The sequence below is a fragment of the Lynx canadensis genome, chromosome B2 (genome assembly GCF_007474595.2).
Source record: "Lynx canadensis isolate LIC74 chromosome B2, mLynCan4.pri.v2, whole genome shotgun sequence".
NCBI lineage: Eukaryota > Metazoa > Chordata > Mammalia > Carnivora > Felidae > Lynx > Lynx canadensis.
In genome coordinates this window covers 110,026,327-110,040,739 of record NC_044307.1, presented here as the reverse complement: position 1 = coordinate 110,040,739, position 14,413 = coordinate 110,026,327, and the positions used below count along the sequence as shown (strand labels likewise).

At 39.1% G+C, this 14,413-nt stretch overlaps 1 protein-coding gene across 1 annotated transcript; it reads right to left on the bottom strand.

The window, feature by feature from the left end:
- Positions 1 to 908: 908 nt before the first annotated feature.
- Positions 909 to 14,043, bottom strand: GJA1 (gap junction protein alpha 1). The gene is made up of 2 exons (XM_030316252.1): positions 13,861 to 14,043; positions 909 to 3,844 (listed from the first exon to the last, which is right to left on the bottom strand). Exon 2 carries the CDS (start codon positions 3,826 to 3,828, stop codon positions 2,680 to 2,682), a length of 1,149 nt encoding a protein of 382 aa, XP_030172112.1. The 5' UTR covers positions 3,829 to 3,844; positions 13,861 to 14,043; the 3' UTR covers positions 909 to 2,679.
- Between the last annotated feature and the right edge of the window lie 370 nt (positions 14,044 to 14,413).

The window sequence follows — 14,413 nt, the reverse complement described above, 5'->3', positions numbered from 1 at the left end:
ATAAAAAAAAAATAAAAGAAGCAACTGAACTGGACTAGATTTCTAAATTAGTACTAATTTTATGTTCTAGTAATCTAGTTTGCTGTGGTATGTATGCAAATTTTTAAAAATTTGAAACGTGACTTATAAGTATTAATATATTTTATATATTAAAAAAAATTTTTTTAATGTGTATTTTTAAGACAGAGCATGAGCAGGGGAGGGGCAGAGAGGGACACAGAATCCGAAGCAGGCTCCGAGCTGTCATCACAGAGCCTGACATGGGGTTCAAACTTATGAACCATGAGATCATGACCTAGGCTGAAGTCGGATGCTTAACTGAGTCACACAGGCACTCCAATAAATTTTATATCTAAAATTATAGCAATATTATACACTGTCCAAAACTATTCTACTCCCTTTGAATGATTCAGTTGGGTGGGAGGGTGGGGTGTTAGGAATTTCTAAAATCTATTTTTTGTATTTTTCACAATGTCTTTAGGTATAAGATTCCTAGATCTATTGCATTCTTTTGTCATAGAGCATAACCACACTTAAATGGACTTTGTTCTTGGTCTTTTATCTCCAGGAGGCTCCAGTTTTAAAATTACATCGTCCTTATCTTTTCATGCTTACTTCTCTCATGTATGGATCTACTAAATTACTTAACATTAGCTTATTTTAAGCTTTATCACACATATCACTAATCTTATATTCCAAATCCAACACTAATGTACTTTATCTTCTCTTAGTTGAACAAATACCCAAAACTGTTATCAATGTTGCACTGAACCTAGCTAATGATGTTGTTTTTAAAGACTCCTGAAGCTTGTGAATCTTATTTGCCTAAATCATCAAAACTAATGGAAATGTCTTTGATAATCGTGAATAGATGCAATATAAGTTTTAAAAATCACACAGGATATAGATTGCTCTCCTTATACTAAATTAAAACTTTATTGAATAAGGAACACTCTCCAGAACACATGATCTGATGGACAAGGTCTACATTACATGCAACGAAGCTGAACGTAACAGTAGTTTAACATGGAATGTCAAACCAATTAGTATTTTTCATTGTACAAAACTGTTTATGTAGCTGACACGCAAGAAGAAAAGTATGATGCTCTGCATTTTCATGAATCATCTCTGATGAGTTTTAAGAAGACATTTGAAGAAACTGGTAGATTTCTTTAGGGTAGATTTCAAATAAATTAGTTACATGTGTACTACTGAAACCTCTTGTCAACCTCTCTTGCATTCCAAATAAAGTCTTAGTGCAAACATCAAAGTTGCTGGTCACTCCAAAAGACTGTCAAACTCATAACAGAATACAAGTTCTGAACTAATGTGTATTAAGTAGGACAAAACCAAGGATACCAGTTACTGCGAAATTCATTTAGGCACACTTAAAAGCCCACTCTAAGCATTTCTTCTAAGTGTCTCACATTACTTACTAAAGCCTGTTTACAGTACTAAAATTCTATCATTCAAGCATTCATGATTACACTTCAGAAAAAGAAAATCATTCATTTCAGCAATAGCATTACTGCTATATTCTAAAAAAAGAGAAAAAGGAAAAAAATCATAATTAACAATACCAGTATCCATAATAGGATACATGGGGAAAAAAAAAACCAGTTAGGGGGAAAAAAAAAAGTGTGCTTTACTTGCACAGCAGGAATTATAGAATGTAAACACCATATTGGCCCACACCACAAAATCCATGAGAAAGGCTCAAATTTGAACACTGTGTATGCATTATTTTCAAATCTGTATTTGTGAGTTTATACTGCATCTGCTTGTACCAATATATGACAAATAAAACACACTCTTCCACACACTTACACATATAAGTGATTGTTAAATATTGAGCATGGCTTGCTTCCCTGACTCTAATTCAAAAAATGTTAAGTGACATCCCAACTGTTTTCAAAATGTTTACAGAAACCACTAAATGAATGTGAATAGTAGCTGAGGAATGATGAAACAGTGATGGCAGTTACATGTCACAACTAGATGTAAAAGAAATAACGTCCGTATGACTGGCCGAGATTTGAAAATGCGATGGAAAGTCTCTTTCTGTGGGCCTTGTCTGGACTTTTACCTGATACCAAGAATAACAAATATAGTATCTCAAGTCCACTGACACCTGGAGGGTCAGGCCTAGAAAGCTTACCTTCAAAGTGCAAATTTTAACAATGGAATGTTTTAGCAGGGACATAAGGACAATCCTCCAACTTTTTCTTGATAAAAAGAAACAAGATGTCCAGGAAGCATTTTTTTTTTTTTTCCTGGTCAAAGTTATTTCAGTTTCATGGTAGAATAAAAAAAGTACTTATCCAAAAATATCACCCACTCTTTCACATACACAGAACTATTCTTAGGGGTGTGTGGGGGGAGAAAAAGCCCTTAGCTATGTATCACCTAATGCAACTTATATTTAGAACTACAGTTCTTTGAATCAACTACATTAAATACCAACATGTACCTCCCTTATCCCCTCCCTCTCCACCCACCTATCCCAAATACCCCCAATGAACCTAGGTATTCTAATGTCTTTGTGTTTTCTAAGCCTCATGAGGAAGGCTGTTGAGTACCACCTGCAATGGAACAAAATGAACACCTAAGGTGCACTTTCGACAGCACCTTTTCTCTTCTCCACAAGTGAGCAGAATCTCGATGCTCTCAAGCCTGGATCTAGATCTCCAGGTCATCAGGCCGAGGTCGGCTGCTGGCACGGCTGCTGGCTCTGCTGGAAGGTCGCTGGTCCACAATGGCTAGTGGTTGCAGTTCGTGCCCAGTAGCTAGTTTTTTGGAATTCTGGTTGTCATCAGGGAAATCAAAAGGCTGTGCATGGGAGTTGGAGATGGTGCTTCCTGCCTGCCCCATTCGATTTTGTTCTGCACTGTAATTAGCCCAGTTTTGCTCACTTGCTTGTTTGTTGTAATTGCGGCAGGAAGAATTGTTTCTGTCTCCGGTAACCAGCTTGTACCCAGGAGGAGACATGGGTGAGAGTGGAGCAGTTGGTGAGGAGCAGCCATTGAAGTAGGCATATTTCGGAGATCCACATTCTTTTGAGGGGCTCAGTGGGCCAGTGGTAGCATGGTAAGGATCGCTCTTCCCCTTCACACGATCCTTAACACCCTTGAAGAAGACATAGAAGAGTTCGATGATGTTCAAGGCAAGAGACACCAAGGACACTACCAGCATGAAGATGATGAAGATGGTTTTCTCTGTGGGACGAGAGAGGAAGCAGTCTACTTGATGAGGGCAGGGATCTCTCTTGCAGGTGTAAACGGCACTCAGGCTGAATCCATAGATGTACCACTGGATCAGCAAGAAGGCCACCTCAAAGACAGACTTGAAGAGGATGCTGATGATGTAGGTTCGCAGCAGGCCCCCTCGCATTTTCACCTTGCCGTGCTCTTCAATACCATACTTGAATTTCTTGATTTCAATCTGCTTCAAGTGCATCTCCACATTGACGCCATCCGTTTGGGCAACTTTGAGTTCTTCCTCTTTCTTGTTCAGTTTCTCTTCCTTGCGCATCACGTAGAACACGTGAGCCAGGTACAACAGTGTGGGGACAGACACAAATATGATCTGGAGGACCCAGAAGCGTACGTGAGAGATTGGGAAGGATTTGTCATAGCAGACATTTTCACAACCAGGTTGCTGAGTGTTACAACGAAAGGCAGACTGCTCATCACCCCAGGCCGACTCAACCGCCGTCCCCAGTAGCAGGATTCGGAAAATGAAAAGGACAGACAGCCACACTTTCCCTCCAGCGGTGGAATAGGCTTGAACCTTGTCAAGGAGTTTGCCTAAGGCACTCCAGTCACCCATGTTGCCAGAGCACCACCTGAAAAGAAGCAGAAAGACAACTAAATGATCATAGACTACAAATTATTAGTTAAAATGTATAACTGTTTTCAGTCAATAGTCAACATATTATTAAAGTTCTCATATCTTTCTAGCACACCCCTCCCGCCCCTGCCCCGCCAAAAAAGTGCAAACTCTTCCTGTCCCATTTTCCGCCTGCAAAGATGTCTCACAATTTTCTTGAAGTAAGGTAAGTCTTAGAAGCAACAGAGCCGATGTGCCTGGTAAATTGCAATCTTAACTGGCAAGGATGTTACTTGCTCAACCACTGCCCTATCATGTGACTTGAGAAACTATCTATGCTAAGTGCCTCTGCTTATTTTATCCATCTGGTAAATGACAATAGTTCTCGCCAGATAGGCTTGTGTCTGGATGCATGCCTTAGCAAAATGCTGATGGATGGTATTCGAAAAGTATGGGTATTTAAGAACTGAAGTAAGAACACCCATGAACACATTTATACACAAGCTATTTCCAAACCTTAATGCTATTATACAGCATTTTATTCCTAACTACTCTGAAATGTTTCACCTTGCTATTTCAAGTGTAATTTGTGTATATTCTATATTACGGTCATTTATACTTCTGTTTCTTCTTAAGCAGTGATTTATGTGGTCCAAAAGTCTGTCTTCTTCCCAGAGAAAAGTATAGTGTACTAAAATACACCATTTTGACACACTGTCATTATATGCAGGGTACTTCTTTCAAAAAAGCAAAGAGTAAATAAATGCACATTACATTTCAAGTAAAAGTTCAATTTGTCTCACTCCTATTAGACCACTTTAAAGTGTTATCTCTAGCAAAAATGGTTTTCATCTTTTGATTGCTGTACACTTTCAAGTTCACTTACCAGGCTTTGGGCCCTCAGCCGATATACTAGATTTAACTTCCTATCAATAGCTAGATATCTTAAGCCTAGCACTTCCCCATTGCTGGGGATGAGAGAAATAGATCCAACTCTGTAGAGATCTCAACATGGATCCCAAAAGTTATTTATATAATTCGATTGATACCTCTAACTGTCAATAGCTCCTTCATTTAATTGATGAAAGTTGAGCTCTTAGGGGTATAGGAAATATTTAACTATTACTAGAGCCACAAGAAGACTTATGATCCCAAGGCCAAGGATTTCTAGTGTTAAAATTATATTAAAACTAGTTTTAAAATTATAATAAAGCTGGATTAAGGCTAGAAATGTTCTCATGCTTTCATACAATCTTAGCAAGGGCTGAGAGCTGGGAAGAAATGAGTAACATTACACGTGGCAGGCATAGAGAATACAGTCTAATTTTCACCAGAGTAGTAATTGGAGAGTTACAAAAGTAAGAAGTGCTCAAAGATTATTTAATAATCAAAAACAAGCTAAGCAAAGTCTTTCCAGGAGATTCACAATAAATTTTAAACAGTGTAACTGAAAGTAGGATTATATAGGCTTCTTAGAAATAGAAATATGTTCATTATCTGAATATAAAAGCTTCTCATCTGGAATTGAACTATGAGCCACTTTCTCCTTGTAGGAAGTTAATGAAATCCAAGGGAGTCGTCTTCCCCACCATGCAACATTACAGTGCCATTTAATGCCTATCCCTCCAAGGGAAGTGAAGAAATGAAATGGAAATCTGGCTTGGGATTTCCCAGATGGAACAGAGAAGAGATGGCAGATCCGTAAAATGAAACTATGTGCCAGCTATCTAAATCAGCAGTCGATGGGTATCTTTGATGGCAACCCAAAGAATGCTGAAGGAAGACGGGGAAGTAGGTAGGCAGATCACAGAAGTAATGCTTTTCCAAGGGTCATTAAAAAGGGGGCTTCCCTTCCACTTTTGGGAAGGGCCATTTTAGATTCTGAAGTGACACGTTAGACAGTGAAGCTGATGTATGGAAAGAGCAGTCAAAAAAGAACAAAAGGAAAACAAAAAACAAAAAAACAAAGGCTTATAAGGTTACAAAAAGAGTTAGAGTCCAGGGGAGGCTCAAAGTGATAGGAGTAATTTAGCTTTGATGGACAGTTTAATGGTGAGAGAACATAGAAAAAAACCTACAATTTAGCAGAAAATAGTACACTGGGAATGAAGAAGTACAGTCCATGAGGGTCAAACAAACAAAACAGAATTTTTGGAGCTGTATCAGTAGATAGTTTCTATGTGATGATGTGTAAATTGGCCTTAATTCTGTTTGCAGAGAATTACAATATTTTGCCAGTGTCATCTGCTTTTGCTCAATACTCCAATTGCCGGGGGAAAAGGGGACCACAAAAACAATCAACTATAAAATGATAAACTGTCTGCAAACATCTCATCATACTCACCCAATGATGGAGCTCAAGACAAACTTAACATGTTTAGATATTACCAGGCACACTGAAAAGTTGTCATTTTGGTCAGTGCTTCATCATTATTCAAAGTAAAATATGATTATGTAGATGCTTGTGGAAATTAAGTACTATACTAAGTTCCAGTACATATTATGGAAAATAAAACTCAACTTTCATGTAATTCTGAGATTCCCAAAAACAACCCCATAGTGCAACAGTATGTGAATTGGGTCACTGGGCAGTTCACTAGGTAATAGTTCTTTATTAATACACCAGCAACTTAATTGCAAAGTTGTCTTTTCTTTAAGCACCCACGCAGTTGTCATTTGCATTAATGAGTTTACTCTTTCATCTGAATAAGATGAATTATCCAATTGGATACCCAGTATCCTGTATCCTGTCATTACTACTCTCACAGAGACCATCAGGTAATGTTTAATGCGATGGCTTATAATGCTTGTGATTTTCAAGGAGAGGTAACAAAAATAGTTACTTTTTCTGGTAGTTGTTCACTTTGTTTTGAGTCAAAAGTTCTATCAACTAGTTGACCCTCTACCCCATTAGTATTTTCATTTTTCCAAATCTTAGTTAAAAAATTAATATTTTTTAAATAAAGAATGGGCATAATTATGTTTACTGAATCCCTGGCATTGATTTACAGACTGTATACCTCATTCATATTTACCATCAAAAGACAGGTATATTCCTTATGTGATACAGGAGAAAAACACAGGAGCTGAGTGTACTTCATGTATATTCATGCCTTCACCTCTAGGTTCCCAAGCTGGGACTTTATATGTAGAATAAGGTCTAGGTTAAGGAGTTAATGCAAAATCTTCATTAGAAGCAAATGCTTGACAGCAGCTGGATCATCCTTGTCTTCTATGTACCATGTCAGGTCAGGTCACATTTTTCCCGTTGCTCTTTATGGCCCTCTAGACTAGAGGCCAAAAGCCACGGGCATCCAAGCATGACCTCTCCAAGGACCCCCTGGACCCTCTGCAGTGGTTCCTGAACCACAATCATTTGGTAACATTTGTTGAAAATATACATTCCTGGCACTCACCAGCCTGACTTAATCTGATTGGGGGGTGAGGGGCAGGAGGGGAGTGCAGGGAAATTAGTTTTTGGTTTTGGTTTTTGGTTGGGTTTTTTCGGTGTTTATTTTCTTTTTTAAAACAAATGCACCAGGTGATTCTGAAGTTTCAGGCCAGGAGGCAAACAATGGTTCCTTGACATTTTTGGTGCTTATTCAAAATATTTAGGATTGGAGAAATGTTAGAAGAGCAGAAAGGAAAATAAAATCTAAAAAGGCCAAAGGGGTGGTCCAGGATGAGGAGCAGAGGCTCTCTGGGCATCTGGGAACTGAGCTCCCCCTTCACTGAACCACCCTGCGTCACTCTACTTCCATCAGATGCTCCCCAAAAGCATAAAGATCCAAACACTTGATTCAAAATGAAAAGAAAGCTTCAACTTTAAATTACTTTTGAGTGTCCCTTTTGCTAGGCCCTTAAAAACAAATCACCACGCCAAAACTGTAGTCAAGTCACTCCATGTCATTAATGCCCTAGTAATTGTTAGGAAAATTAGAAAATATTTTCATTTTGATTTTAGAGAATTTCACAAGTGACAGCTGTAATGAGTTTAGAGTAGGGACTTAGTAAAGTTAAATAGGATTAAGAACTAAAGTGAGACTTGATATCGATCACCTTTCAGTGATTGAAAGTAAGCACTTAAAGGGAAAATAAAATCACACGGGCTAAAAATGTATAAGAAAATGACTATCGAAGTGCCTGATAAAAATCATTTCATAGATTTATCTGGGGGAAAGGGTAATGCAGTGCGTGTGTTTAATATACAAGACCAAAAAATTTTAAGCCGCTCAAGCTAAAATGTAAATGCTCCTGAGGTTTTTAATTTTTGTAAGAACCCCTGTCCCTTGCAGTAAACGTCCTTGACTGAGTTCAGTTGCGACCATTCCTCTACAGTCACAACAGCCAGATGTTCTTTGGTAATATTCATATCCACACATAATTAACATAACTCACATTCATACTGTCAGCAAATACTATAGGCTTTATCTTCCCCCAAAACCCAGACTGACGGAGTCTCCCCACCACTTAGCCTGATCTCAGCCATCATCACCTCCTCAGGTTTCAGGTCACTAGCCTAGTCACCCTGCTTGCCAAACTATTCTCCTCCAACAGCCAGCCAGTCTTGAAAGAAAAACTAACAAGTTGATCTGCCTTGATCAGCTCTGCTCTGTCTACGCGGTTCACTTTGTCACATCTGTAGGTCTCAGTTCTGGTCTCACTTCATCAGCCAGCCTTCCAGTCCTGTCACTTCCTATTTCCCTTTGTCCTGCTTTTGTTTCTTTAATGGTCTTTAGCTCTACTTGACAGGTTTTATATGTATTTACCTGTCTGTTGTTTGTCTCTCTCCAGGACAAGGACTTATTACCGTCTGCTTTCCTCAATCAGAATGCAAGCTCCACAAGGGTCTGTCCACTGTGGTCTCCACAGTACCCAAAAAGGCACCAGGTTCCATTCACCAGTCTTGTTGTTTACTACCTCTTTGGGATTCTCTTACATATATCCCAAACTTCTGAAGTTTCAAACTAATTTTTTCTTTACATTAGTTTCATAGTATTTAAAAAAAAAAAAAAGTACTGTCAGCATCTCATATGCAGACATTAACTTTTCAAGTGATAATTGCTAAAACAGAAAACTGTCTGTTGAAACAATATGCTTCAAATGACTCCTGAGCAAGCAGTAAGGACTGATGTAAGTAAAAATGTTCCTTAACAAAGAGCTTCTTGAATTTATTACACAGCACAGTAATTTGGGATTCTTGCAGAACTGCGTCAGGTATCAGAGATGTTTATTCAGTCTATTATGTTGTTACAGGTTAAGATATTAAACAACAAACTTGTGTTGTCATCCCCCTTCTGCTGTATTCTCACTCTGTACACTACGTGGTGAGAATAAATAACACCATAGTGTCTTGCCCGTTTAAACTTGTTTTTACTTCAAGAATGACAAATCTTGAGGTAGGGCTGGGGCTCTGAAGGGGAAGAGCAGCAGCTGATATTAACCCTGGTTCACATAACACCTCTAAGTAGCCTGAGTCTATGCAGGCATTGAATGATTTGAATCCAGTACCATGGTAAATATTCCCAGTTCATTAAATAATACACAACCTTTGCTTCCTCCTATCTGCAGGATTAGCCTAACTCTGTAGTGTATCAAACCTATTCCATTTAAATACCTATTCTATTTAAAAAGAAGCATACCATTATATTTCCTCAGCTTTCATGTGAGCATAGAACTGTGTAGTTTCGGGGGGACAGGGGCTACAAGACTTTCTTTCCTTGGTTCCCTCTTCACCATATAGTCAACCTACATCAGCCTCCATAGAACAATGAGAGGAGATAGGGGTTGAGGGACTCCAAAGATAGTATGATACCTATCACATAGAGACACCCTCTCCCCCCCCCCCAGTTCAATGGCTACCACTCAACTCCCCCACTAACAGGAGTGCCTCATGGTCACTTTAGGGATGCCAGAAGAAAAACCTTAACTAAGTCAGAAGCTGCAAGCTGAAAGCCATGTTCTTTTTTTTTTTTTTTTTAATTTTTTTTTTCAACGTTTATTTATTTTTGGGACAGAGAGAGACAGAGCATGAACGGGGGAGGGGCAGAGAGAGAGGGAGACACAGAATCGGAAACAGGCTCCAGGCTCTGAGCCATCAGCCCAGAGCCCGACGCGGGGCTCGAACTCACGGACCGTGAGATCGTGACCTGGCTGAAGTCGGACGCTTAACCGACTGCGCCACCCAGGCGCCCCAAGCCATGTTCTTCTACTGTGAGGTGACAGACAAAACAAAACACAACTTCTATAAGTTCTTGGTGTTCTCCTCCACTTACCTCCAAATTGACTATTTTTATTGAATAGCCTGGTTATTTTGTCATCACATAAATACACCATTAGAGTACTCACAAGTGTATTGATTAAGAACAGTCTGTTTTCTTCAGTAAGCACTGAGTAAGATAACTCTTGCACTTGAAAGCTCATAGTAAGAGCTAATAAAGTTTAGCTAGTATTCTTTAAAAGATCTTTAGATATAGATATAGCTCATTTATTTTATCTTGGAGTATTTTTTTAGCAAAATAGCAGCTAGGAAATGATTAACATTTTCCTAATGGTAATCAATTAGTTTTTAAGATGCTCTTGTAATGATTACAATATTACTATTTTAGCAATTCCCTACAGATCTAGAAGGAAGAATTTACCCTTTATCAGCTGTTAAGGAAAAAAAGAAAAAAATCATGAAGAACATCTCCTGTCTTTGTTTCTATTTGAAGGCATCTTCCTCAAATAATTAAAAGAGCCATATTCTATAGAATGTATCTAGCTCACAGAAGTTGCTTTAAAAAAACAAAACAAACAAAAAACCCCCATTCCATTTCTATATTACTCTGAATTTTAAACACTCCATAAAATCTGTATTTTCTAGAAATTACTTAGAAAGCTAGGGAAATTCGAATATGGACATTATGGAAAATTTTAAGGCTAAAGCCATTGATATACATATCTCACCATGGTTTGTGTTTTCATTTTGGCAAAAAATAATATGTACATACATAAATGGTGAATTTAGACAGGCAAAGTGAAAAATTTAGGTAGTTATCACAAGGATCCAAAAAACAAAACAAAACAAAACAAAAAAACCCCCACACAACCACCACCACAGAATTCAGACAATTAACTTCCCATGAAGGAAAAACTCTGGGGATTTTTTTTTAAACTGGACTTACCTATATTGAATATTGACCTTAATCATAAACACTAGATAACTACTTTTCCCTTCAGAGCTGAACTGGTGGTATCTGTGGATAAGCTCCAACAATCTATTCAAACAACCTAGAATCTTGGAGGGAAGTCGGAACAGGAAAGGTGGAGTAGAAGGTATTAATCACTGGTGACTTTCCTATCATTCTCTTCCCTCGGGTATCATATATAAAAGGCTCTGAGACTTCATACCAAGCTACACCTCTGGATATTATAAAAGAAAGGAAGGAATGCACTGTATCATGAGTTTCCATCCTTCTCTATGCAGGAATTGGAAACATCTAAGAAAACAACTTTCAGTATCTGAAAACGCACCCTTTAAAGATGCTTGCTAGAGAGTATCTTTGGAACCTTGTTTCCCGGAGTCAGCAATGAAGGAATCACACGGGAAAGGCTGAGAAATCCAGTGGATGGGGCAGCTGTGGTGATAAATTCTAAAAGGCATTAGAAAAATGTGGAACCTGTTTAAAATGTGAAGAAAGTAGGAGCACAGCAGTACCACTGCATTTTCCACGCAAAGGACAGGTGACAGCTATACCCCTGACTTTGGGAAGTACAAAGCATCACATACATTGCCAGGACAGAATGTACTCCTGTTACTGGTATAATTTCCAGTAAATTCGGCCTACCTAGAAAAATTACACTTCCGAGTTATTTTCTAACCAGTTTATTTCATTATGTGAGATGGAATTAATGAGACTTCTGCATTAATACTGTCTTTTATTTTCAACAATCTTCGTACAGAAAGTAAAAATCAGCCTTCCTTAAGAAATATCTATTCTTCAAATTGCAACGGGGCACTTGGTGATCAAGTGTGCCCAATTTTCGGGGGTGGGGGGGAGATTAAGCATGTTTTTACTACTAACTTGGTTCGTGAAGCAAAGGAAATTAAACTCATTTCCAAATAAAACCAAATCTATTTTACCAACAATTTATAGGTCTCCTCTTCCCACCCCCACTTAGCACTTGTAAAGAGAGATACAGACTTGCCCCAGGGTGAGGGTGAGTGTGAGGCTGGTCAAGGGGAGATTATGATAAACTTTATCAGAAACGCTCAGTAAACATTTGGATGCCTAAGTGGATTTATGGGCAATCCGCTGCTCGGAACTCAAGGTTTGAGTTTCCGAATCCTGTACTGATTCGCCTCTGGACACGTCATTAGCTCTTTCCTCATTTCATTATGCTCCCCCCGCGCCCCCCCTTCCCATTCTTGGGAAGTTTCGAGAACTTGCAAGAGTTACAAGTGCAATATGAGCACGGTAATTCCCGAGGTACTCAGACTGCTTTACCAACGTTTACACAGTAGGGCTCAGAAAAAAAGGGGAGGGGGGGAGAGGGAAGGGAAATTGGATTGACACGTTTAATTGAATTAATCGTTTGCTCTTCTTTTACCATTTGGCACGCAGTCCATCTGCCCCCGCTCTGCTCCCCCTCCCCTTCCTTTTCAGTGGCGGAACGAGGACCTGCGCTCGGTTTGGCTGGTAAGGATTTCAGGGAAATGTCTTAGCAAACCTCTCCAAACCCGGGAGCTCGGGCAGCGCAGGAGCCCGGAGCGAGCCCGACAGATGCTAAGATGGCAGAGGCGCCCCGCGCCACCCCCCCACCCCGCCCCTGGCCTCCGCAGAAGCTTTCATTTTTATTTGCTTTTCAGCATTCGCCGGTGCAAATACTTCAAACTGTAGGGTCGCACTAAGAATTTAAACTAATTACTTTGGCCTGTGAAGTGTGAACAAAATCTTTAGCAAGCACCAAAATGCATGGTTGCATTTCTGGATAACAGAATGTGTTACCAATAGAGCATTTAAGGAACTGAACCCTTTAAAATAACAAATCAACATAATCACTGCCTACTGGCAGCACCCAAGCTGCTCCAACCCAAAGTCGCTCCAGAGCTCTGAAGTCTGTTACAGGTTCGGACGGACGTTAAGAGGGGCATGAGTCGGGGGGGGGGGGGGGGGGGCTAGCTCCCTTAAGGCGATGTTTAAGAAATTTTATTTTATTTCATATTCTTTCTAGGAGTTTCAGTGTTAGGAGACGGTTTTGAAAATGCACCCTGGCATTCACTTTTTTCTAAAAGTTTCTTCCCTTCAAATGCTTTGTGAGTAACCACCCATTCAAGGGATTTCATCTGCTGAACTGCCAACGTGGTCGAGTAAAAAAGGTGCTTCTCCTAGGGTCTCAAATCTTTCCAAAGTGGTTGCTAACATAAAGTAACTATTTGTTTTAAAAACCTCAATATTACAACTCTGATTTTTATATCTTTTTGTTTACTGAGGAAAATTCTAGGAAGGGACCACGTGGAAGTCAAGTAACCGCAAGGTCTTAACAAAGCACTTTGTTAAGAAGTTTGCTTTGCAGGGCTATAGAACATCAATCAAGATTTACATATGAAAAAGCACATAGTGTAGAATTCTATAGCAAGCACGCTAAGCAAATTTGCACTTTGATTTTTGTGATGTTGTCAGTCAAATCCCCAACCCAGGCCAACCTCCCCCCCCCACCCCAAGTTACAAAGCACCTAGACTATTATCGACTCCAGAAAAAAGAAAAATTATACTCTAAAATGAAGAACCAAATATCCAGTAAACTAGTGCTTCATTCCAATTGGAAAAGTTTGAATCTTATTTTACCTGTTGCATTGTTAGGAACTTTTCAACAGTCAAGAAAATAAATACTGAATGCTCAATCTTAAATTTAAAACTACAGACACATTTTCAAGTTCACCATTCCATTTACAGTACCATATCAAAGCTCCGTTTAATAAATTTTCAAACTTTAGAAAACTTTTACTTAGAAAAAGAAACGAACAGGTAAAGTATTTTTTTAACTTACTCTTTCTCTTAAAAGAAGTAGGCACGCCAAGTGATTGAACTCCTTGGAGGATGAAGTAAAATGAAAAAGCAAGTTCAGGCACTCAGACCTGTCTATTTAAAGTTTAAAAGTCTGCTGCTGCTTGGTACTTTCTTCACTCCTTCCCCCTAATGAAAGAAAAGTGCTGATACCTCGTAAAAGCTTTTTTCTAATTGGAGCACAGAGCTTTTAAAAGTTTCAAGCCACTGACTCAACGAGGAGGAGGGGCTGAAGAAGGGGAGGGGCAGAGGAAAGGCGGGGAGGAGAGTGGAGGGGAGGCCGGTGAACGTGGAAGGGTTGGGGAGAAAAGGCACTGAGGAATAGCCAGGTTGAGATCAAGTTGTAGTTTAAATTTGCTGACGAGAAAAATGGAAGAGCATTAGAGGCGTGAATGTCACTACTTGTAGTTACTCTTTATAGATAGCAATTACTGGTTTTAGTGCTTGTTTCACCAAAAGTCCAGGGATAATAAAAAGTTCTCTATTTTATAATATTACAGTCTTTTCTAAAATTATATATATTGCATGTTTTGTGT